The sequence below is a fragment of the Microcaecilia unicolor genome, chromosome 6 (genome assembly GCF_901765095.1).
Source record: "Microcaecilia unicolor chromosome 6, aMicUni1.1, whole genome shotgun sequence".
NCBI lineage: Eukaryota > Metazoa > Chordata > Amphibia > Gymnophiona > Siphonopidae > Microcaecilia > Microcaecilia unicolor.
The window spans coordinates 211808725-211831866 of record NC_044036.1 but is presented as its reverse complement, the minus strand read 5'-3'; the positions used below and the strand labels follow the sequence as shown (position 1 = coordinate 211831866).

The 23142-nt window shown below is 43.9% G+C and overlaps 1 protein-coding gene across 4 annotated transcripts in view; it reads left to right on the top strand.

Annotated features, from left to right (window-relative positions):
• POLE3 (DNA polymerase epsilon 3, accessory subunit) overlaps nucleotides 1-23142 on the top strand; it is a 199194-nt gene that overhangs the window by 96527 nt on the left and 79525 nt on the right. For all 4 annotated transcript variants that reach the window (XM_030206000.1, XM_030206002.1, XM_030206001.1 and 1 more), the window contains one exon: nucleotides 2528-2646. In XM_030206000.1, coding sequence (XP_030061860.1) covers nucleotides 2528-2646 — 119 coding nt within the window. The remainder of the gene's footprint in view (nucleotides 1-2527; nucleotides 2647-23142) is intronic.

Sequence of the window (23142 nt, the reverse complement as noted above, 5' to 3'; positions counted from 1 at the left end):
TCCTTCTTAAACGCCGATGCCAGCAGCCTGGTCCCACTCTGGTTAAGATGGAGCCCATCCTTTCGGAATAGGCTCCCCCTTCCCCAGAATGTTGCCCAGTTCCTAACAAATCTAAAGCCCTCCTCCCTGCACCATCGTCTCATCCACGCATTGAGACTCTGGAGCTCTGCCTGTCTCTTGGGCCCTGCGCGTGGCACAGGTAGCATTTCAGAAAATGCTACCCTGGAGGATCTGGATTTCAGCTTTCTACCTAAGAGCCTAAATTTTGCTTCCAGAACCTCTCTCCCACATTTTCCTATGTCATTAGTACCCACATGTACCAAGACGGATTTGGTGGACAAGCTGTTTTGTTTTTCGTTTCCTGGTGGCTCCCAGACTGCTGCAGCAGGGGCCCATGCAGATGGAGGAACCCTCCCACTTTGGTCTTACGGCCTGACTCTTGAGAAGTCGAGACTGTGATGAAAGGGTTATTCAGACACAGTGCTCAGAAGAGATCGATGACTACAATGTGTTGTGGCGCACTTTTGAGGCGTGGTGCGCATTATGGCTGTGGGATCCCTTGCGGATATCCTTGGGTCAGTTGCTCGTGTTCCTACAGGATGTGCTTCAGAAAGGCTTAGCTTTTAATTTGCTACGGGTTCAAGTTGTGGAGTGAATCGTCTTTGGACTCCGCTTAATCGTCCAGGTCTGAACTGAAGCCTTAATTTGGTTGTTAAAGCTATGCAGCAGGCACTGTTTGAGCTGTTGCTTGAGGCTTAAGAAAAAGATCTTAAGCTGAAGGCAATGTTCCTAGTGGCAATGATGTCAACGTGTTGGAGATTCAGGTATTGTTATGCAAGGACCCGTTCCTTCCCATTCTTTCTGTTCAAACTAGTGAGTCTTTATCCTCCTAGTTTGTCCTTGGAGGAAACCAAATTACTTATAGCAAGGGATCTGTACAGACAACAAGATAATAGGCTGAAAAGGCTTTTTCCTTTTTAGGCTCCCACATATGTCTATCCTACTGTCTACAGGTAAGTAACTTGTTTTTTTTTTTTCCAGTTTATTTATATTTATTGAGTATTAACATAGCATACAAAAATGAGATCAAACACACAGTACAAATACTTCCAACTGCAAATATCAAAACTTTTGTTTTTTTTGCTACTCTTTAACCCCTTTGTATGTCCCCCTTCCCACTTCCCCATCCCCTCACCCCCCCCCCCCTAAACAATTGGCAAGGTAGGGTCGGGCTGCGCCAACCACTCAGTATATGGATCCCAAACATGATGATACACTATTAGGCTACCTTGTCGCATTGCTGTTAGCTTGGACATCAGCTGGATGTAGTCCAGTTTCCGTAGGATCACTCGTAGTCCCGGCAAAGTTTGTTGCTTCCAAGCCGCCGCCAGCACCAATTTGCTGGCCACCAGTATCTGTGTGGCCAGTTGAAATGCATATTTTTTAGTACCCTGGGGCCGCACATGTAGAAGGCAATGTTCCATTTTCATGGGAAGATCTATTTTCGTTATACTGGCAATCAATTTCACAACCCTCGCCCAATACTGTTGAGCATGGGGACAGGCCCACCAAATATGAACCATATTTCCTATCATTTCACATTGACGCCAAAGTGACTTGGTTTTGATTACCAAAGGGCTTTTACTTACACTTGCAACATGAAAGATGAAGGGGGTTTGGTGAAGCTTGGAAGGGAGGAGAAGGGGGGGGTAGAACGTGACGGAGCATAAACTACAGGTGCCGTCACAGAGACCATATATACCCAAACACCCAACAAGCAACAGTACCCACACACATACCCAAACATCCAAGCATACTTACCACTCCAACAAACACATTCTTCTCCATACCTTTCTATCGCCTCAGAGATACAATCCACTCAAACAGCCGTGTATTTTCATCCATTTCCCTTACATTTACTTCCACCCTCCACACACATACATCTTTCTTCCTCTCTACACATACCCAATTCTTACAGGCCACATCGTACCCAATTTTCTTCATATTCCACAGCTAGGTATATCCCCTGACACTTCCAGCCTTACACGCAGATCCATACACAGTCTTCCCAGACCCTTCCCACTTAAATACCTACTTTCCCTCCTGTAATATATATACACTCTCTATATACTGACAAACCCTGCATAACCACACTTTGAATCTAAAAATGTGGAAAGGAGAAACATACCATTCATTATGTCACTTGTAAGGATGCACTTCCCAACTTTTTGTCCACTGTAATACATACATACGTCATTCCTTAGAAACATGATAGGGTGCCTTTAAGTTCTTAACACTGGCAGTGTTTCTCAAGTAATGGAAAATTCAAATGCATATTACTTCATAATATCCTGGGGCAACTCTTGCTAACAAGATGTAAACTGGCTAAGGCACAGATAAAATGGAAAATCATTTTTAAAAAAGTATCTTTAACTACTCTCTTTGCTTTCTTCAAAGGGCACAGGAGGGCTATTTGTGTATGGCTCATTTGTATTCACCTTTTTAATGCAACTTTTTCCCATTACAGTGCAAACAATTTTGCAATGAAGGGGAAGCGGAAAACCCTGAACTCTGGAGATGTGTTAGCAGCCATGGAAGAAATGGAGTTTCAGCGATTTGTGACTCCTTTAAAAGAATCTCTAGAAGGTAATTGTGCCTCTGTATTTTGTCTGTTCTGTACTCAGTAGGATTGTGAAAGGTGTAGCACAGAAGTATATTTTATATTATGTGCTATTCTGACTAATCTAGACAGGTGACATGATGAATATTTTTAGAATTCATGGGCTGGCTCTGTTTTTGTGATTCTTAAAATGGGCACAGTCAGCTCTTGAATTACGAGAGCTCACAATACTGGCATTTTAAACCAGCCAGCATGACATCAAAGCAGCACCCCTTCCCCCTACGCAACACTTTCTGAAAGATTTCATTAGTCCCTTACACCTTGACAAATTTTAACAGGTACATTTGCTGGCACATTCCAAAGATGTTGAAGGATTTTAGTACTTGGTCAAGCACTGCTACTAACCCACTGATACCAGCTCATCTCCTAACAACTAATATCAACCATTAACTTTTTTGACAGTAGAGCAATTGATTTCTTTGAAGCAGCAGCTCATTTATAAGTCGGTATATCTCAAAAAAGTAGGATTAAATGGTCAGTATTCTCAATGGAGAAGGGTAGTTAGTGGGGCTCCCCATGGGTTTGTGCCTGGACCGCTTCTTATGTTTCAACAATTTTTATTGATGACATACCAATGTAACACAACCATCAGCAGTACAACAGGAATGCCAATACCAAAGCTTACCTAATGAAGCTATAACAGTACATATGGTCATCAAATGTTTAACATTTACATACCCTCTTACCCCCCTGCTACCCAAATGTACTGAATACATTGATTCTCTGAAGCCATCCATTAATGATTGTTAAACCTCCCCCATCTCCCCTCCCTACCCCCTTCCCCACCTCCCCACATCCCTTATCTCTAACATTAGGTATCTCTTCCAATACTCATAAGGTATTGACAATAAAGCTTCTCCCCCTGGGGCTCAATCTAGACAGGGATTCCATATTGCCAAAAAATCCTTTCCCCGCCTAGGGGAACCCCTAGCATCCCAAGCTTCCCATGTTGCCAACAAATGCACCTGATTCCTCCAGTGCCAGTATGCCAGTGGCTCCTCTGACACCCAGTTTTGTAATATGACTTTCCGAGCCACTAGGGTCAGCTTACGACTCAAAAGGGCTGCCTGTTTCCTCATCGGATAATATGATTTTGGCTTGTCTAAGACGAATTGTTCCACTGACCCTCTCACCCAAAATACTGGCCAAAAACCACCGCACGTGTTCCCAAAATTGCTGTATCTTGGGGCATTCCCATGTTGCGTGGAAAAACGTATGCCTGTATTGGTTACACTTATTGCAGGTTGCCCCCACCTTGCAGGTTCATATGGGTGGGCTGTGCTTTAGTTATGTAGGCTCAAAGTATCTGGACTGCTTCTTTTTAACATATTTATAAATGATCTAGAGATGGGAGTAACTAGTGAGGTAATTAAATTTGCTGACAACACAAAGTTATTCAAAGTTATTCAGTCACAAGAGGATTGTTAAAAATTACAAGAGGACCTTACGAGACTGGGAGACTAGGCATCCAAATGGCAGATGACGTTTAATGTAAGTGCAAAGCGATGCATGTGAGAAAGAGGAACCTAAACTATAGCTATGTAATGCAAGGTTCTACATTGAGTCACTGACCAAGAAAGGGATCTAGATGTCATTGTTAAGTTGAAACTCTCTGCTTAGTGTGCGGCAGCAGCTAAGAAAGCAAATAGAGAGGAAGTGACATCACGCAGAACAATGGCAGCTTGAAAAACGAGCTCCATCAGGGCAAGCTAGCAATTAAGCTTTAAACCCTTTCCTTTCAAAGATTTGAGGGGGTAAAAGTGATAAGAGTTAGGGGCAAAGATGCCTCCGAAGTGGGGACTAGAAAAATTCAAGTTTTCCGTGACCCCAGGAGCGAAAATGGCGGCGTTGTTGGCGGGGTTGGAGCGGGGCTCAGTTAAAATGGCGACGCCGTCAGTTCCACGGTGCGTAGAGCAGACTGGCGAGGCGGGCTTAGAGGAGAGCCCTGCTGTGAATAAGGCGGTCCTGTAGGTGTTGGCACCTGAACTGGTTGAGGAGCAGGGATGGGGATGCTGCGTTGGAAGATTGGCGGCGATCTCGATGGCAAGGGGAGAACTGCGAGGCTCAGAAGGTGATCCGGAGGTGAGCATGGCTGGAGAAACCGTGGGTCTAGTGGAGGAGCTCAGGGACCGGGATGAGCAGAGTGATCCGGAGTGCATTGTGACTCAGCTGGCGGGACGGGCTGAAGTGAACGCTTCAGAGGAGGAAGCAGCTGGAGGTGTGGTTTCTCTAAGATTGGGGGGGAGGGGGGGTCAGTGACCGAGGGGAGCAGCAGGGCACGAGATGCTGTTTGGAAATGGTGGGGTCAGAGGACCAAGTGAGGCCTGGTCAGCTGGAGGAGAGAGAAACTGAGATGGGGGTGCAGGTGAATAGAGCTTTACAAGCATGATTTTGCATATTTATTAGGTCTGCCATCTCTATTTGGGGGCAGTGGAGCTATGGCCCTTTCCCTATCCTGGACAGAATTGCATATCTGAATTACCCCAACCTTGTATCTGCTCATGACAGGGTTACACAGTCAAGGCAGTATAAACCTATGTAAGTAGAAAGGAACTCAGTATTTGGTAGATAAAGTTTATTAGCATTGATATCTTACCCAAAGGCAGTACAAGCAGTTCAGTCATTCATATGGTGGAGCAGCAGTTCATGACACATCTGTCACCTGCCTTCTCTCTTCTCTGTTCTCATTTAATACCCCTCAGACTGCTCCTTTTATACCATTTTGGCCCTATTGATTCCAGTGGGCCCCAGCTTTCTCATCAGAGCTCTTGGCCCTTATCAGTTGATAAGAAATGACTTCACATATTCTGAAGCTCTAAGTATAAACAAGATAAGTTCAGAGCCCATCTTGTGAGATGACTTCACAGGTCATCTTGCTCTCTTCAGCTCCCCCCTCCCCTTGGGTATTCTCATCCTACGTACCTCTTTCAACTTATATTAGCCAAAACAATTTGCTCATGACTTCTCACAGGTGCCAGTCCTAAGCTTGTTTACAAGAGCAAATGCCCCCTTCCTTGCCAGCTCTCTGGGAACTCACTTCAGCTTGAGCTGCAGTGAAATGTATTTTCTATCAGAGATGATTTAGATTTTTAAGAGGCCTAGCTCTTATCCTGAGCCATTGGCCTGTATTTTGCTGAGAGCAAGGGCTAGCATATTTCTACAGTTTCATGATCTGAAGGAGGACTTTGCTGGAGTTCGGAGGGATATCCATATGGCTCTGAGAGACATTCATGTGGAACTGAGAGATTTGTGGTCTCAGGTTGGTGAGGTGGAGGAAGAGGTAGAGACCCTCAAGAGAAAAGTGGGTTTGGTGCGCCAAGCACTCACAGATGAACAGGAGGTGTTAAGGAGCAGTTGGAAGACCTGGAAAACAGGTCCCGAAGAAATAATTTATGTTTTAAGGGAATTCTGGAGTATGATCTCTTTGTCAATTGTTCGGCAGTGATAGAGTAGCTGTGCGAGTTCATTTTATATCCAGATGGGAGGAGTGGAAGGTCTGATTTGCAAATCCAGCGAGCTCACAGGGTGCCAGGGCCACAGCGTGACTTTGCTCCGAGGGATATTGTGGTCTGTTTTGCAGATTTCCCTATAAAGAAGGTTTTGGCCAAGGTGAGACAACAAGGAGAAATCAAGTGGAAAAACTGCAAAATTGGGGTGTATAAAGACTTGGCCTGGAGCACTTTGCAGAAACGCAGATCCTTTAGGGAAGTTACTATTTTTATGAGAGCTAAAGGGATACGGTAGAGGTGGCAGTTTCCCTTTGCCATGTGGCTAACGGTGTAGGGCAAGTCCCGCAAGTTCAAGACCCCGGAGGAGGCGTGGTCAGCTTTGAGTGCATTGGGATGCAAAGGAATTCCGAATCGGAGGGAGATGGCTGAGCGGGTCAAAGATTCTGTTCCGGTCACGAAATGGCAGAAGGAGGGGGTGAGAGGGAAGACAACTGTGAAGTCCATTTCTTGAGGAGCAGAGATGAACAGCACGTGAATGGCATCCTGTAAAAGAGGACTGGGGTAGTATAAAGGAAATAATTGGGGTTCTGGGGAGGGACTTGAAGGTGGGTTAGAGCGGAAGGGGTAGTTTAAGGGGTGGAGGAGGGGGGAGAGGGGGGTTGGAGGATAGTTAGGGCTTTGGGTCATTAATAAGGGATGTTTTAGGCCCTGGGTCTGCGAGTCATTTCCTTGGTTGATGGCTGGTCTGCGGGTGGGCGGGTCCGGCACTAGTGGAGGGGAGGGTTGGGGAGGGAAGTGGTGGGGGGGAAGGGGAGGAGAGATGGGGGGTGGGGAAGGGAGTATCTTTGGTGGTAGGTACATGGAATGTGAATGGATTAAACAATCATGGGAAGCGTAGTAGAGTGTTTAAAGAACTGGAGAGATTGAAATGGGAGATTACATTTCCGCAAGAAATTCACCTGCGACCACAGGACACCCATATGTTACGTCGTAGGCAGTATCAAAGTGGTGACACATCAGGGGGAGGGGCGAAGAGGGTGGGGGGGGGGGGATAGCTATCCTAATTAGGCAAAATTGTGGGTTTGTTACTAAACAGGTGTTTAGGGATAAGGAAGGGAGTTGTGTGGCCCTTAGAGGTTGGTTAGAAGGTAAGGAACTTACGCTGATTAATATCTATGCTCCAAATGGGAATCAAGGAATTTTTCCAAAAGCTAAAGAAGGAGCTGTTGGGTTTTGTGGGAGGCCATATAGTGGGGGGGGGGGGGGGGATTTCAATTTGGGCCCAGATGCTAGGCTGGACCACTCAAAAGGGGGAAGTTATCACTGTGGGCATGGGAGAAAAGCCTTGTTGCAACTTATGAAAGGGTTAGAGGTGATAGATTGCTGGAGATTGCTACATGGAACCCAGCGAGATTATACATTTTACTCCCATGCAGCGCAGTCGTATTCAAGATTGGATGAGATATGGATCCATCGCAATGTGTGGCATATGGTGGAGGGGGCGGAAATAGAAACAGTGTTTCAGATCATGCGCCAGCCTGGATAAATTATGAGATATGGGATCGGAGGATCGCAGGGGGATCTGGAGATTGAATGAGACTCTTTTGGGAGATAAGGATATTAGGGAGAATGTCAGACAGGCTATTCAGGAATTTAGACATTTTAACGATAATGGAGAAGTCTGATAGTACTCTGTGGGATGCTTTGAAGGTGGTGGTGAGGGGGGTCTTGATAAAATGGGGAGCCCGTAGGAAGCGAGAGAGGGGAAAGCGTTCTTTAGAAATGAGGAGGAGGTTGCTATACCTGGAACAGGTGCACGAGGAATCCTGATGCACAAGTTTGGAGGGAGTTAAGGGAGGTGAGAGGAGAATTGATGCAAATGCAGATGGAGGAGGTGGAGTTTATGCGCTATAAATTAAAGCAACAATTTTTTGAGTTTGCAAATAAATCTAGCAAAATGTTAGCCAGATATTTGAGGGGCGCTCTAATATCCAAAATATTCAGGGGGGGGGTGGGTGGAAGTTTACGGATAAGGAGATAGGGGAATGTTTTTTGAAATATTAAGAGAATTGTTTGGAACAGAGGGTGGGGTTAGTGAGGAGGGTTGGGCCCAGTATCTGGACAGGATCCCCCTGCAGCAGTTGGACGCGGAGGAAAAGGCTAGAATTGGGGAGCCTATTAGATTGGGAGAGGTACAGGGGGGTGATCAAGCGGTTGCCAAATGGGAAAGCTCCGGGACTGGATGGATTCTCAGGGAAGTTTTATAAATGTTATGCAGATATAACATAGTAACATAGTAGATGACGGCAGAAAAAGACCTGCACGGTCCATCCAGTTTGCCCAACAAGATAACTCACATGTGCTACTTTTTGTGTATACCTTACCTTGATTTGTGTCTGTCTTTTTCAGGGCACAGACCGTATAAGTCTGCCCAGCACTAGCCCCGCCTCCCAACCACCAGCCCCTTGATTTGTATCTGTCTTTTTCAGGGCACAGACCGTATAAGTCTGCCCAGCACTAACCCCGCCTCCCAACCACCAGCCCCGCCTCTGCCATCCAATCTCGGCTAAGCTCCTGAGGATCCCTTCCTTCTGATCAGGATTCCTTTATGTTTATCCCACGCATGTTTGAATTCCGTTACCATTTTCATCTCCACCACCTCCTGCGGGAGGGCATTCCAAGCATCCACCACTCTCTCCATGAAAAAATACTTCCTGACATTTTTCTTGAGTCTGCCCCCCTTCAATTGTCATATCCAATTTGCGCTCCTCTATCCTGCATGCATTAAAGTTTTCCAGGAAGGCAAGGCAAAATTTTTTGAGTCACCGGAATCGGCTAAGACTTCATACAGGGGCTGGCTGGCTCCACTAGTCCATAAGGCCGCAAAGGAGAGAGTATGCATAGACACTGCTACCCGAGTGGCGGTCAACAGCATTGAGACTTGGCTGAGAAAGTCGGCAAACATTGAAGATGACTAAAATAGGGAGCAGCACAGTGTGATGGAAATTGGAAACAGAAACTTGGCTGGAGTTATAAAATAATTGGATTTTCATTGGCAGTAATGGCGAATGGAAGTGAGACTCGGAACCCCTGCGATAGACTACAGGCATATTTTACAGACACTATGTATGAATGTTGGATCAGTATATGTAAAACAAAAAGTGAGAAGAATGAATGAGGATACCAAAAAATATGTATTCACATGAAAAATAAAAATTAAAAAGTAACATAATATACATAAAAATGACCCGACACGGCCGTGTTTCGGCCCAAAGGCCTGCCTCAGGGGTCTTTGTAACCTAAGTAAAACAATAAGACAAATGAAGAATATTGTTACAAATATATCATAGACATGAATATGGTGAATGAAACAACAGACATTGGCTGAATGTATAGCATAAATGAACAGACAAAACGAATGGAAAATTGTCTGTGACTCAATCTAATAACATGACATTGAGTAATAAACGTCAAATATATATGTGAAGTTTAAAAATTTTTTTTAAAACAATTATGGATTATTAAAAATTATTATTATGGATTATTAAAACGCATGGATTATACTTTAAACAATACATCAATCTGTAAAAATGAACAATATGTTTGTATGCAAATTATAAAAAATGAAAAATGTATATTCTCCGAGGACAAGCAGGCTGCTTGTTCTCACTGATGGGTGACGTCCACGGCAGCCCCTCCAATCGGAACACTTTCTAGCAAAGTCCTTTGCTAGTCCTCGCGCGCCGATGCGCACCGCGCATGCGCGGCCGTCTTCCCGCCCGAACCGGCTCGTGCCGGCCAGTCTTCTTTTGTCCGCGCTCGGTACGGTCGTGTTTCGCCGTTCGCGCCCCAAAGTTGACCTCGCGCGTCGTTCTTCGACTTGTTCTAAAAAAAAAAAAAAAAGAAGAAAAAAAGGTGTCGGGAGGAAGCCTTTTGGTTTTCTCCCTTCCCGTACTTCGAGTTTTTTGCCCCGGTAAGTTTTCTTTCGTCGTCGGGGTAGGCCCTATTTCAGCCTCGGTCGAAGTTTTTCTTCCCCCTATTTTTGTGGTGCCATTTTCGCCATTTTGAGTTTTGATCTCGCCGGCGCGATTTTTCCGCCCATGACATCGAAGTCTCCCAGCGGCTTCAAGAAGTGCACCCAGTGCGCCCGGGTAATCTCGCTCAGTGCAAGAGAAACAAAAAACTTGTTATACTGCAAGAAAAACAAAAACCATTTATATATTAAGGGCAGCTTGATACAGATAATTTCTTGGGTGATTCAGATTCTAACGGTGGTTAATATATAAATAACATAGTAGCATCGATTCTATAGATGTTACAATAGAGATTTCAGTGCCCATTATATTACGTTCTTTTGCTTATTTTATAAAATCATGCCATTTTAAACTTTTAAACTCATTTTACCATAAGTTCATGGTTTTTGTTTTTCTTGCAGTATAACAAGTTCGTTTTGCTTTTTAATATATTTTTTAGAAGAGAGGAGGTAAGCTCGTCCAGCCTCTATATATTTGATTAATCACATCATTAGCATATTCATACATAGAATTTTCCGTTCGTATACAGAAATTTCATTACATTCAGTTTTCAATATAGAGTTTATAATATTTATTGTCACTTATTCAATGTCTCTTAACTTAGCGCTTAGCTCCTTCATTTTAGCGCTCTGTTCAATACCTGCGTTGTTTTACATTTACGTTTTTTCAGGTACATGATATCACAATATATACCTTTTCTATTGTTTTATTTAGCATTATCTTACATGTTTCATTCTACACAAGCATTTTGTTTTCTCTGTATTTTATTGATTATTTTTTATATCACTTTTATTCTTATACACACAGACCCAAGAGAGTTTTGTCTTGTTATTTCCCTTGGAGCACACATTCCGAGTTATATTTTCTGAGGTACTTTACAATTCATTTATTTCATTCTAAAAAATTTTTTGGGTATAATTAACTTATTATATTCATTTGCTATTTAGTAGCAATTAGATTTCGTTGTGAAAAATACATAAGATTTGGTTCATTGTCATGATTATTTAAGACTAACATATGTTTACTATAAATGTATAAATATTCTTATATTCTTTTTTAAATACATATACTCACATATTAATCTATATACTTTTAATTATATTTTTTAATTACATAGATAATATACATTTTTCATTTTTTATAATTTGCATACAAACATTGTTCATTTTTACAGATTGATGTATTGTTTAAAGTATAATCCATGCGTTTTAATAATCCATAATAATAATTTTTAATAATCCATATTTGTTTTAAAATTTTTTTTTTAAACTTCACATATATATTTGACGTTTATTACTCAATGTCATGTTATTAGATTGAGTCACAGACAATTTTCCGTTCGTTTTGTCTGTTCATTTATGCTATACATTCAGCCAATGTCTGTTGTTTCATTCACCATATTCATGTCTATGATATATTTGTAACAATATTCTTCATTTGTCTTATTGTTTTACTTAGGTTACAAAGACCCCTGAGGCAGGCCTTTGGGCCGAAACACGGCCGTGTCAGGTCATTTTTATGTATATTATGTTACTTTTTAATTTTTATTTTTCATGTGAATAAATATTTTTTGGTATCCTCATTCATTCTCCTCACTTTTTGTTTTATATCTCACGGTTCCGTGAGGGTTTTTACCTCCTTTTTTGTTTTTTTTTGGATCAGTATATGTACCAGAAGGAGTGGGAAGATAAACATGAAAGAAGAGGGGAGGGAGTAGAAAATGGTTGGGTTTGAAATTTAAATGGGATATTGCTAAGACAGTGGACAAACGAAGATTTTAATCAGAGATTAATAGATGGTAGAGTGGCAGTTGAGTATTTCACTCAAGCGAATGAGAGCAGCGGGGGAGGGTGCATAAAACGTATGTAACAGAGAATTAATGCCTGAGATGAATGAGAGTGCGAACATGAGAAAGGGAGGGAGAGTGTGAGTTGGAAGAGTGAATGGAACAGGCAGAATGGGCGTGCAAGGATCAAAAATCAACCCACGGGTGGGGTAAGTAGGAAATGTATTGCTAAAATTAGTGCTGCATAGCAGATAGTAGGGAAGTTTTATGGTGTTAAAAGAATGTTGGTTCTTTTTTCTCTTACGTGTTAAGATCAATATGGGAACGACTGCGGAGGGTGGGGGAGAGGGGAGGTATCTCTCATGGACCTCAGTCCACTGAAGGTTGTGGACAAATTCCAAAGGGTGGGTTGGACGATGGGGAATGGAACAAGGGGGAGGAATGGGATAGGTTTAATTCTGTTGTTATGGTGCATGACGACAATGGGGGGGAAGGGAGGGGGCTGAGAGAATAAGGGATGGTACATTTCTATTATGGTTTTCTTTTAGTTTGGTTTGGGGGTGGGGGGGCCCAGGACGGAGGGCCATTAGACATGCAATGGATTGGCTGGGAGGCCGCTTGCTGGGACGGCTTGCTGGCGATCAAAGTATATTGGATCGAGAATAGGATATGTAGAGAGAAATGTTATGAAAAAGGTTAAATTAATATCCTGGAATGTAAACGGAGTATCTTCACCTATTAAAAGACAGAAAATGATGCAGACATTAAACTGCAATAGGGCAGACAGAGGCATATTTTCAAAGCACTTAGCCTTCCAAAGTTCCATAGAAACCTATGGAACTTTGGAAGGCTAAGTGCTTTGAAAATATGCCTCATAGTGTTCTTACAGGAAACTCACCTACCGACTGTTGAACACCTGAAGTTCAAACGATGGTGGGTAGGGCAGATAGCAGAATCACAGGCCATGGGCTGAAAATCGGGACTTTTGGTGCTGGTGCGGAGGGGGCTAGACTTAGTAATACAACAGATGTGGAAGGATCCCCAGGGCAGATACATGATACTTAAAGTGCTCTTGAATAAAAAACTATTAATATTATGTAATGCATATGGGCCAAATGTATATGACAAGAAATGGGTGAGGGGGTTGATCAGTAAACTAGCAGGGATGATGGACATACCTATTGTTATGGGGGGGAGATTTAAACATGGTGCATGACCCCTCTTTGGATAGATCTAGAGTGGAAGGAAAAGGGGGTAATACAGCGGATACGGGGATTGAGCGGTTATGTATTAGTTTGGAGCTGTTAGATGTTTGGAGAGCATTGCACCCAAGTGACAGAGATTATACACATCATTCTAGAACTCAGGGAACTCAGTCCAGGATTGACTACTAGTTACTCTCGAGGGGATTATTCATACAGGTAGTGGATGCAGGAATAGGCTCGTAGGCTTTATCCGATCATGCCTTGGTGTGGTGCGAATTAGAATATGGGGAAGAGGGAGGGAAACAATTTATGTGGCGCTTTCCTCAGAAGCTCTCTATAGGGACTAGAGTTTAAGGAACATTTATTGAAGAAATGGGAAGACTATCAATTTCATATACTTAACTGTTGCAATTATATTCATCTTTATTACATCTTTCAATCTCATAAATCTAACAATTATTATCTAAAATCCCAATATACCTATCATTCATTCATCCACTCACACATTCTTAAATCTCTAAAACTAGTATCAAAAACTATATCATTACAGTACCCAGAATGATTGTGTCACTCATAATTTCATCACAAAATATTTTTTCAATAACAATGTTAGTGTGAAGCTTGTCAATTACATAGTCAATCAAAGGCACCTTTTCTTCATTACGATCTTCACTTGATCCACTCTTAACCAGTCTTTAAATACTCTGTATATCTGATGTTGTTATGCCTTTTAAAGATCAATCCATTACTCGTATAACAATTCTCCACCACACCAGGCTCAGACCAGAGTCTTGTTTTTCAGCGTAAACCACTGCTGATTCACTGTTTTCTATTGTGACAAGCTTATACACAGATTCTCTCTCAGCGTGACTCCAATCTTCACAGAACTACTGTTGAATCTTAAATCAGTAATTCTTTCCTTCAACTTCGAGCTGCTTCTCAGGAGCTATCATCTCATTTGCTCACTGAGGTAGTATTGCACAGACCCTACACGATTGTGTTTCGCAAAAAATGCGTCTTCAGGGGTCAGCAATCTAAATAAGCAACAATAATAACATCCATTTATTTTTCACAAACATTATTTCATCCCTTTAAAAACCAATACTATAAACTCTTACCGGCTCTACAGGTGGCCAAACATTCAGCAGTCATGGATGTGCCGGTGGCAACGTCTCAAAAGACGTCCACACATGCGCATACCGAGGCTTCAAAGAGACTGAGTTTAAATACCCTCTCACAAGTTTAACCACTCCACCTCCTTGTTTAACCCGTTAGGGCTCACAGTATTCCAAAGGTAAATTAACCTTTGCTCTTTTCTCAATAGCATGCGAGGCATATTCCCTCCCCTTTCAGGACTGATTTGACTTAAAACTACAAAACGAAGATCCTGAACTTCATGTTTAACATCTACCCAATGTAAAACAAGTGGGGCTTCCATTCGTTTTATACGAAGATTACTAAGATGCTGTGCTATTCTAACAATCTTTTTAGTGGTTAGCCCAATATACCATAACTTGCAGGGACATTTTATACCATACACACAATTTGCAGTATTGCAATCAGTATGAGCCTGCAGGCTCTATTTGAGCAATAATACGTGTCCTTCCCGATTGCCTTATCAAATGTGACATAAGCTTTCCTGTTTTATTGCCATGCAGAAATAGTTGATATTGATAATATCTCATTGATTTCTTCGCCCTTTCATGCAACAACTTATTTAGAGTGGTCTGAAGAGTAAGTAATAGGCTACGAACCTATGTTGTGGGTCGTTCCCCACATTGAACTCTAATCTTAGCTACCTGTTTTTCTAGCACAGAATCTCCCTATCCCTGGATTTCTTTTTAAAGGATGAAGACACCAGCACCTCACCACGCAATACTGCTTTTGCAGCGTCCCAGTTTAAGACTGGTTGTTATGAAATTGATAGTCTTCCCATTTCTTCAATAAATGTTCCTTAAACTCTAGTCCCTATAGAGAGCTTCTGAGGAAAGCGCCACATAAATTGTTTCCCTCCCTCTTCCCCATATTCTAATTCGCACCACACCAAGGCATGATCGGATAAAGCCTACGAGCCTATTCCTGCATCCACTACCTGTATGAATAATCCCCTCGAGAGTAACTAGTAGTCAATCCTGGACTGAGTTCCCTGAGTTCTAGAATGATGTGTATAATCTCTGTCACTTGGGTGCAATGCTCTCCAAACATCTAACAGCTCCAAACTAATACATAACCGCTCAATCCCCGTATCCGCTGTATTACCCCCTTTTCCTTCCACTCTAGATCTATCCAAAGAGGGGTCATGCACCATGTTTAAATCTCCCCCCCATAACAATAGGTATGTCCATCATCCCTGCTAGTTTACTGATCAACCCCCTCACCCATTTCTTGTCATACATTTGGCCCATATGCATTACATAATATTAATAGTTTTTTATTCAAGAGCACTTTAAGTATCATGTATCTGCCCTGGGGATCCTTCCACATCTGTTGTATTACTAAGTCTAGCCCCCTCCGCACCAGCACCAAAAGTCCCGATTTTCAGCCCATGGCCAGTGATTCTGCTATCTGCCCTACCCACCATCGTTTGAACTTCAGGTGTTCAACAGTCGGTAGGTGAGTTTCCTGTAAGAACACTATGAGGCATATTTTCAAAGCACTTAGCCTTCCAAAGTTCCATAGGTTTCTATGGAACTTTGGAAGGCTAAGTGCTTTGAAAATATGCCTCTGTCTGCCCTATTGCAGTTTAATGTCTGCATCATTTTCTGTCTTTTAATAGGTGAAGATACTCCATTTACATTCCAGGATATTAATTTAACCTTTTTCATAACATTTCTCTCTACATATCCTATTCTCGATCCAATATACTTTGATCGCCAGCAAGCCGTCCCAGAAACTGAACATGGCCAAGGCTGAGCTTATTGTCTTCCCTCCCAAACCCACTTCTCCTCTCCCTCCACTCTCTATCTCTGTTGATAACACCCTCAACGTCCCCGTCTCATCTGCCCGCAACCTCGGGGTCATCTTTGACTCCTCCCTCTCCTCTGCGCATATCCAGCAGATAGCCAAGACCTGTCGCTTCTTCCTCTATAACATCAGCAAAATTTGCCCCTTCCTGTCTGAGCACACCACCCGAACTCTCATCCACTCTCTCATTACCTCTCGCCTTGACTACTGCAACCTACTCCTCACTGGCCTCCCACTTTGCCATCTATCCCCCCTTCAGTCTGTTCAAAACTCTGCTGCACGTCTTATCTTCCGCCTGAACCGGTACACTCATATCACCCCTCTCCTCAAGTCACTTCACTGGCTTCTGATCAGGTACCGCATACAGTTTAAGCTTCTCCTTTTAACCTACAAATGCACTCGATCTACAGCCCCTGCCTACCTCTCTACCTTCATCTCCCCTTACATTCCTACCCGTAACCTCCGTTCTCAAGACAAATCCCTCCTGTCAGTAGCCTTCTCCACCACCGCCAACTCCAGGCTCCGCCCTTTCTGCTTCGCTTCACCCCATGCCTGGAATAAACTCCCTGAGCCCATACGCCAGGCTCCCTCCCTGCCCATCTTCAAAGCCTTGCTCAAAGCCCACATCTTCAATGTTGCCTTCGGCACCTAACCATCATACCTCTATTCAGGAAATCTAGACTGCCCCTACTTGACATTTCGCCCATTAGATTGTAAGCTCCTTGGAGCAGGGACTGGCCTTTTTTGTTAATCTGTACAGCGCTGCGTAACCCTAGTAGTGCTCTAGAAATGTTAAGTAGTAGTAGTAGTAGTAGCAAGCGGCCTCCCAGCCAATCCATTGCATGTCTAATGGCCTTCTGTCCCAGGCCCCCCCCCCCCCAAAACCCCCAAAACCAAACTAAAAGAAAACCATAATAGAAATGTACCATCCCTTTTTCTCTCAGCCCCCTCCCTTCCCCCCCATTGTCGTCATGCACCATAACAACAGAATTAAACCTATCCCATTCCTCCCCCTTGTTCCATTCCCCATTTTCCAACCCACCCTTTGGAATTTGTCCACAACCTTCAGTGGACTGAGGTCCATGAGAGAGACCTCCTTTCTCCACTCCCCTCTCCCCCACCCTCTGCAGTCGTTCCCGTATTGATCTTAACACATAAGAGAAAAAGGAACCAACATTCTTTTAACACCATGAAACTTCCCTACTATCTGCTATGCAGCACTAATTTTAGCAATACATTTCCTACTTACCCCACCCGTGGGTTGATTTTTGATCCTTGCACGCCCATTCTGCCTGTTCCATTCACTCTTCCAACTCACACTCTCCCTCCCTTTCTCATGTTCGCACTCTCATTCATATCTCAGGCATTAATTCTCTGTTACATACGTTTTATGCACCCTCCCCTGCCGCTCTCATTCGCTTGAGTGAAATACTCAACTGCCATTCTACCATCTATTAATCTCTGATTAAAATCTTCATTTGTCCACTGTCTTAGCAATATCCCATTTAAATTTCAAACCCAACCATTTTCTACTCCCTCCCCTCTTCTTTCATTTTTATCTTCCCACTCCTGGTGCATACCATATTCTGATCCAACATTCATACATAGTGTCTGTAAAATATGCCTGTAGTCTATCGCAGGGGTCCCGAGTCTCACTTCCATTCGCCATTGCTGCCAATGAAAATCCAATTATGTTATAACTCCAGCCAAGTTTCTGTTTCCAGTTTCCATCACACTGTGCTGCTCCCTATTTTAGTCATCTTCAATTTTTGCCGACTTTCTCAGCCAAGTCTCAATGCTGTTGACCGCCACTCGGGTAGCAGTGTCTATGCATACTCTCTCCTCTGCAGCCTCATGGACTAGCGGAGCCAGCCAGCCCCTGTATGAAGTGTTAGCCGATTCCGGTGACTCAAAAAATGTTGCCTTGCCTTCCTGGAAAACTTTAAGGCATGCAGGATAGAGGAGCGCAAATTGGATATGACAATTGAAGGGGGGCAGACTCAAGAAAAATGTCAGGAAGTATTTTTTCATGGAGAGAGTGGTGGATGCTTGGAATGCCCTCCCGCAGGAGGTGGTGGAGATGAAAACGGTAATGGAATTCAAACATGCGTGGGATAAACATAAAGGAATCCTGATCAGAAGGAAGGGATCCTCAGGAGCTTAGCCGAGATTGGATGGCAGAGGCGGGGCTGGTGGTTGGGAGGCAGGGTTAGTGCTGGGCAGACTTATACGGTCTGTGCCCTGAAAAAGACAGATACAAATCAAGGGGCTGGTGGTTGGGAGGCGGGGCTAGTGCTGGGCAGACTTATACGGTCTGTGCCCTGAAAAAGACAGATACAAATCAAGGGGCTGGTGGTTGGGAGGCGGGGCTAGTGCTGGGCAGACTTATACGGTCTGTGCCCTGAAGAAGACAGATACAAATCAAGGCAAGGTATACACAAAAAGTAGCACATATGAGTTATCTTGTTGGGCAGACTGGATGGACCGTGCAGGTCTTTTTCTGCCATCATCTATTAGGTTACTATGATTGTGCAAATCCGTGCACACTGGCGCATATGCTTTCCTCAAACTGGATACCCGAGCCGAGAAATCCTGGAAACATAGTATTGTTTTATTGTCATATTTTAAAGGGCCTTTCGCTCGTATTTCACGTAGGATATCCGATTTATGCACATAGTTCAGGATTTTATAAATAACCACTTGCGGTCGTTCTCCAGCTGGTCTCTTAGGACCCAGTCGATGCACCCGCTCTATTCTTTGCGGTCCCGTAGCTGACTGTAATTTCAACGTCGACCCTAGCCATGTTTCCAAAAACCTCCGCAGCTCAGCCTCTGGAATGGACTCGGGTAGGCCTACCAGCCGTAAATTCCCGTGCCTTGATTGGTTTTCCATATCATCTGATTTTTCTTCAAGGGATTTCACTTTGTCTTGTAGTGCTGTCGTCAGCGTGGTTAGTTGTTGTACCTGATCTTCTAGATCAGAAACCCGCTGACAACAGGCCAAGAATTCTCCTTTTAGCGCTTCAAGTTTCCCTTCCACGCTATCTAATTTAGCAGATACCATTTGCATCTTTTTGTCCAACGAAGGGTCAATGGCCTGGGTTACTTCAGTGACTATTTCAGCCACCCACCCAGAGCTGACCGACGACGGACTTCCCTCGCTACCCGCCACCATCTTGGATTCACTTTTTGCTAGCTTCTCCTTCTCCTCCTTGCCGTTTTTGTCGTCATAAGTGCTAGTGGAGGGCTTCTTAGTTTCCTCACAACTTGCCAATATGTCTCCACCACACAAACTGCTTCGTAGTCATTTCAAATGAGTATGGAGTGGTGGGTTCTTACGGGTTGAAGTGGGAGCTTCTCTCTCCGACGTCTGCTTCCTTAGCTCAACATCATGTGACCTGGGGGGTGGGCTTGTTTTAAAGCAGGGGTAAAGAGTATATAGATGCTTACTACTAGGGGTGTAGAGGGGGAATGGGGGAGTGGGAGGGGGGAATGGGGATTGGGTTGGGGGATAGAGGGGAGAGGGTTAGGGGGGATTGGGATGTTCTGCAATGGGGGGAAAGAATATTATATATAAATTGGAGGGGCAGATGAAGGGAGCACAGGTTATGTATATTGTTATTATTAGCTTATGGGGTTTGTTATGTGCCGAGGTAAGCAATGGCTCCTGTGTGGACTGATAAAGGCTATTTATGTTAATGGGCTAATGTCTGGATGATTCTGAAGTTTCAATATTTCAATAAAAATTTAAAGTTTAAAAAAGAAAAGAAAGCAAATAGAATGTTAGGTATTATTAGGAAAGGAATAGAAAACAAAAATGAAGAAATTATGCCTCTGTATCGCTATATTTCACCTCGAATATTGTGTGCAGTTCTGATCACTGCATCTCAAAAAAGATATAGTGGAATTAGAAAAGTTACAGAGAAGAGTGATGAAAATGATAAAAGGGATTGGACAACTTCCCTATGAGGAAAGGCTAAAGTGGCTAGGGCTCTTCAGCTTGGAGAAAAGACGGCTGAGGGGAGATATGATAAGAGGTCTATAAAATAATGAGTAGAGTGGAATGGATAGACGTGAATTGCTTGTTTACTTTTTCCAAAAATACTAGGACTAGGGGGCACACAATGAAGCTACAAAGTAATAAATTTAAAACAACTCTGAGAAAATATTTCTTCACACAACAAGTAATTAAACTCAGGAATTCATTGCCAGAGAACAGTGGCGTAGCTACGTGGGGCCTGAGGGGGCCTGGGACCCGTAGATTCCAGCCTGGACCCCCCCTCCCAGCGAACCCGCCCCTGCCGCCGCCTACTTTCACTTTTGCTGGCGGGGGACCCCACTCCCCGCCAGCCGACGTCCTCTCCATCCTGCTCCTGCTGTTGCATGCATTGCTGACGTCCTGCACGTTGTACGTGCGACATCAGACTCAGAGAACAGAACTCTGTTCTCTGAGTCTGACGTCCTGCACTACAACGTGCAGGACGGAGAGGACGTCGACTGGCGGGTAGTGGGGTCCCCCGCCAGCAAAAGTGAAGGTAGGCGGCGGCGGGGGAGGGTTCGCGGCGGGAGGGGGGTTGGAAAAGACGTGGGGGGGCGGCAATGGTGGCGGGGGGGGGGGGGGCGGCGCCGGGGGGAGGGCTAAAATGTGCCCCCTCCCCTCGGGCTTTGGACCCCCCTCCCACGGAAGTCTGGCTACGCCCCTGCCAGAGAATGTAGTAAAAGCAGTTAGCGGGGTTTAAAAAAGGTTTGGATAGCTTCCTAAAGAAAAGTCCATAGGCCATTATTAAAATAGACTTGGAGAAAATCCACTGCTTATTTCTAGGATAAGCAGCATAAAATGTATTGTACTATTTGGAGATCTTGCCAGGTACTTGTAGCCTGGATTGGCCACTGTTGGAAACAGGATGCTGGGCTTTATGGACCTTCAGTCTATCCCAGTATGGCAATACTTATGTACTTGTGTTCCTCATTATTCATTTCCAGGGTGAATAATGTATCTCACAAGTCTACTGTCCACCTTCGAAATGATAGCCTACTTTTATCATGTTCTGAGTTTCTCTGGTGTCTATATTCTGTAACTTCAGTCATTTGTGAGATGCGCTGCATAAGACAGAACACATTATTCCAGGTAGGCTAGTATGCCTCCAGTGTCTTGCCAGCCAGCTCCAGTCTGACTGCCAAGCACCACGGTACAGCTAGGCTTTCCATTTCCACATCTATATCGGGGTGTGGCATACTTGATAACATGTTTAGCGAAGTTAGGGCTCTTCAGCTTGGAAAAGACAGCTGATGAGAGATATGATAGAGACGGGGCTTTTTTTTGTGCCGGTACAGTGTGCCAGCACCTTATTTTCCTTTTCCCGCTCATCTCCGCTTCTCTCCCACTGCTATAGCTGCTTTTCCCAATGATCAGCAGCTTGCTGGATGTACAGCAAGGAGTAGCAGGCATGGGGCTGCATGCACTGTTGGCTCTGCCAATCCCCTGCCCCAGAACAGGAAGTTGACATCAGAAGGGTAGGGGATCAGCAGAGCTGACAGCGCACATCTGAACAACGTGGCTTGCACCTTTTACTCCTTGATTTGCCCACCGCTGCTGCTCAATGGGAGAAGCAACAGCGGCCCTAGGAGAGTTGCTGGATGGGGAGAGAGGAGGCAAGGGGAGACATGCCGGATTGGGAGGAGGGGAGGCAAGGGTAGACATGCCGGATTGGGGAGAGGGGGGGGGGGGCAAGCGGAGACATGCCGAATTGGGGAGAGTGGGGGGGACCGAAGGGGCAAATGCTGGATGGGATGGGAGGAGAGAGAGGGGCAAGCCACAGTCAAAAGAGGGAAATTGAAGATTGGATAGAAAGAACTAAATATAGATAAAGGCAGAAAACAGAAGAAAGCTCAAAGGAAAAGGAGGAGAGAAAAATGACAAACAGGAAATCCTGGCAATACAGTTAAGAGAAGATGAGGAAAGTAGAAACTAGAGATTGGGACCAACACAAATGAAAAGAAGTACATGGCCAGACGACAAAGGTAGAAAAAAGAATTTTAAGATAAAGTATTGTGGTATCTGTGCTAATTTTGTTTTATTTGTAGTTGATTTGTAATGTAGTGAATGGAATATTTGAAATATATCTGCTATTTTTATAGCAAGGGGAAAATACTTTTTTTTGTTCTGGTGTTATCCTGCATGCTAGAGGTTTGTTATGGGGTGGTTTCAGATGATTTTTTTGTCTACATATTTTATTAGTTTATGGTCAGTCTTGGGTGTTCTTTTGTTAGGCTTAGGGAAGTGTACTATTTTCAATAATACCTTTTTATATGCTCCATGGTTGGTAAAATGGGTGTGGCTAATGGGGTTTTTATGTTTTTATTACATTTGTACCCCGCGCTTTCCCACTCATGGCAGGCTCAATGCGGCAGGCAATGGAGGGTTAAGTGACTTGCCCAGAGTCACAAGGAGCTACCTGTGCCAGGAATCGAACTCAGTTCCTTAGTTCCCCAGGACCAAAGTCCACCACCCTAACCACTAGGCTACTCCTCCACTCCACATAGATAGTGACCCCGCCCTTAAGGTTGGCACTGTGTGAGTACCGGTACCTTTTTCCCTACAATAAAAGCACTGGATTGAGGTCTATAAAATCCTGAATGGAACAAAACAGGAAAATGCAAATTGATTTTACTGTTTCAAAAAGTGCAAAGACTAGGGGAACACTCCATGAAGTTACATAATAGCATATTTAAAATAAATTGGAGAAAATATTTTTTCACACAAATTATAATTAAGCTCTGAAACTCGTTGCTGGAGTGTCTCGCCTTTGATAGGGAAAAGCTGCTTTTAATTGACTTCCTAAACTATCATTTAGGTGTCTGCTCTGTTTGGTCTTCAAGGAGTGGGTCCTGGTGACCAGTAAGTTCTACAGGTTGTCAATCAGATTTTTGTCCTGGAGTTCACAGATGCCTGTTTCAAATGCCTTTATGGTATCTCTCTACAGTTTTCTGGTAAAAAGGCTGGTGGTCTGGAAATGTTTGCTTTC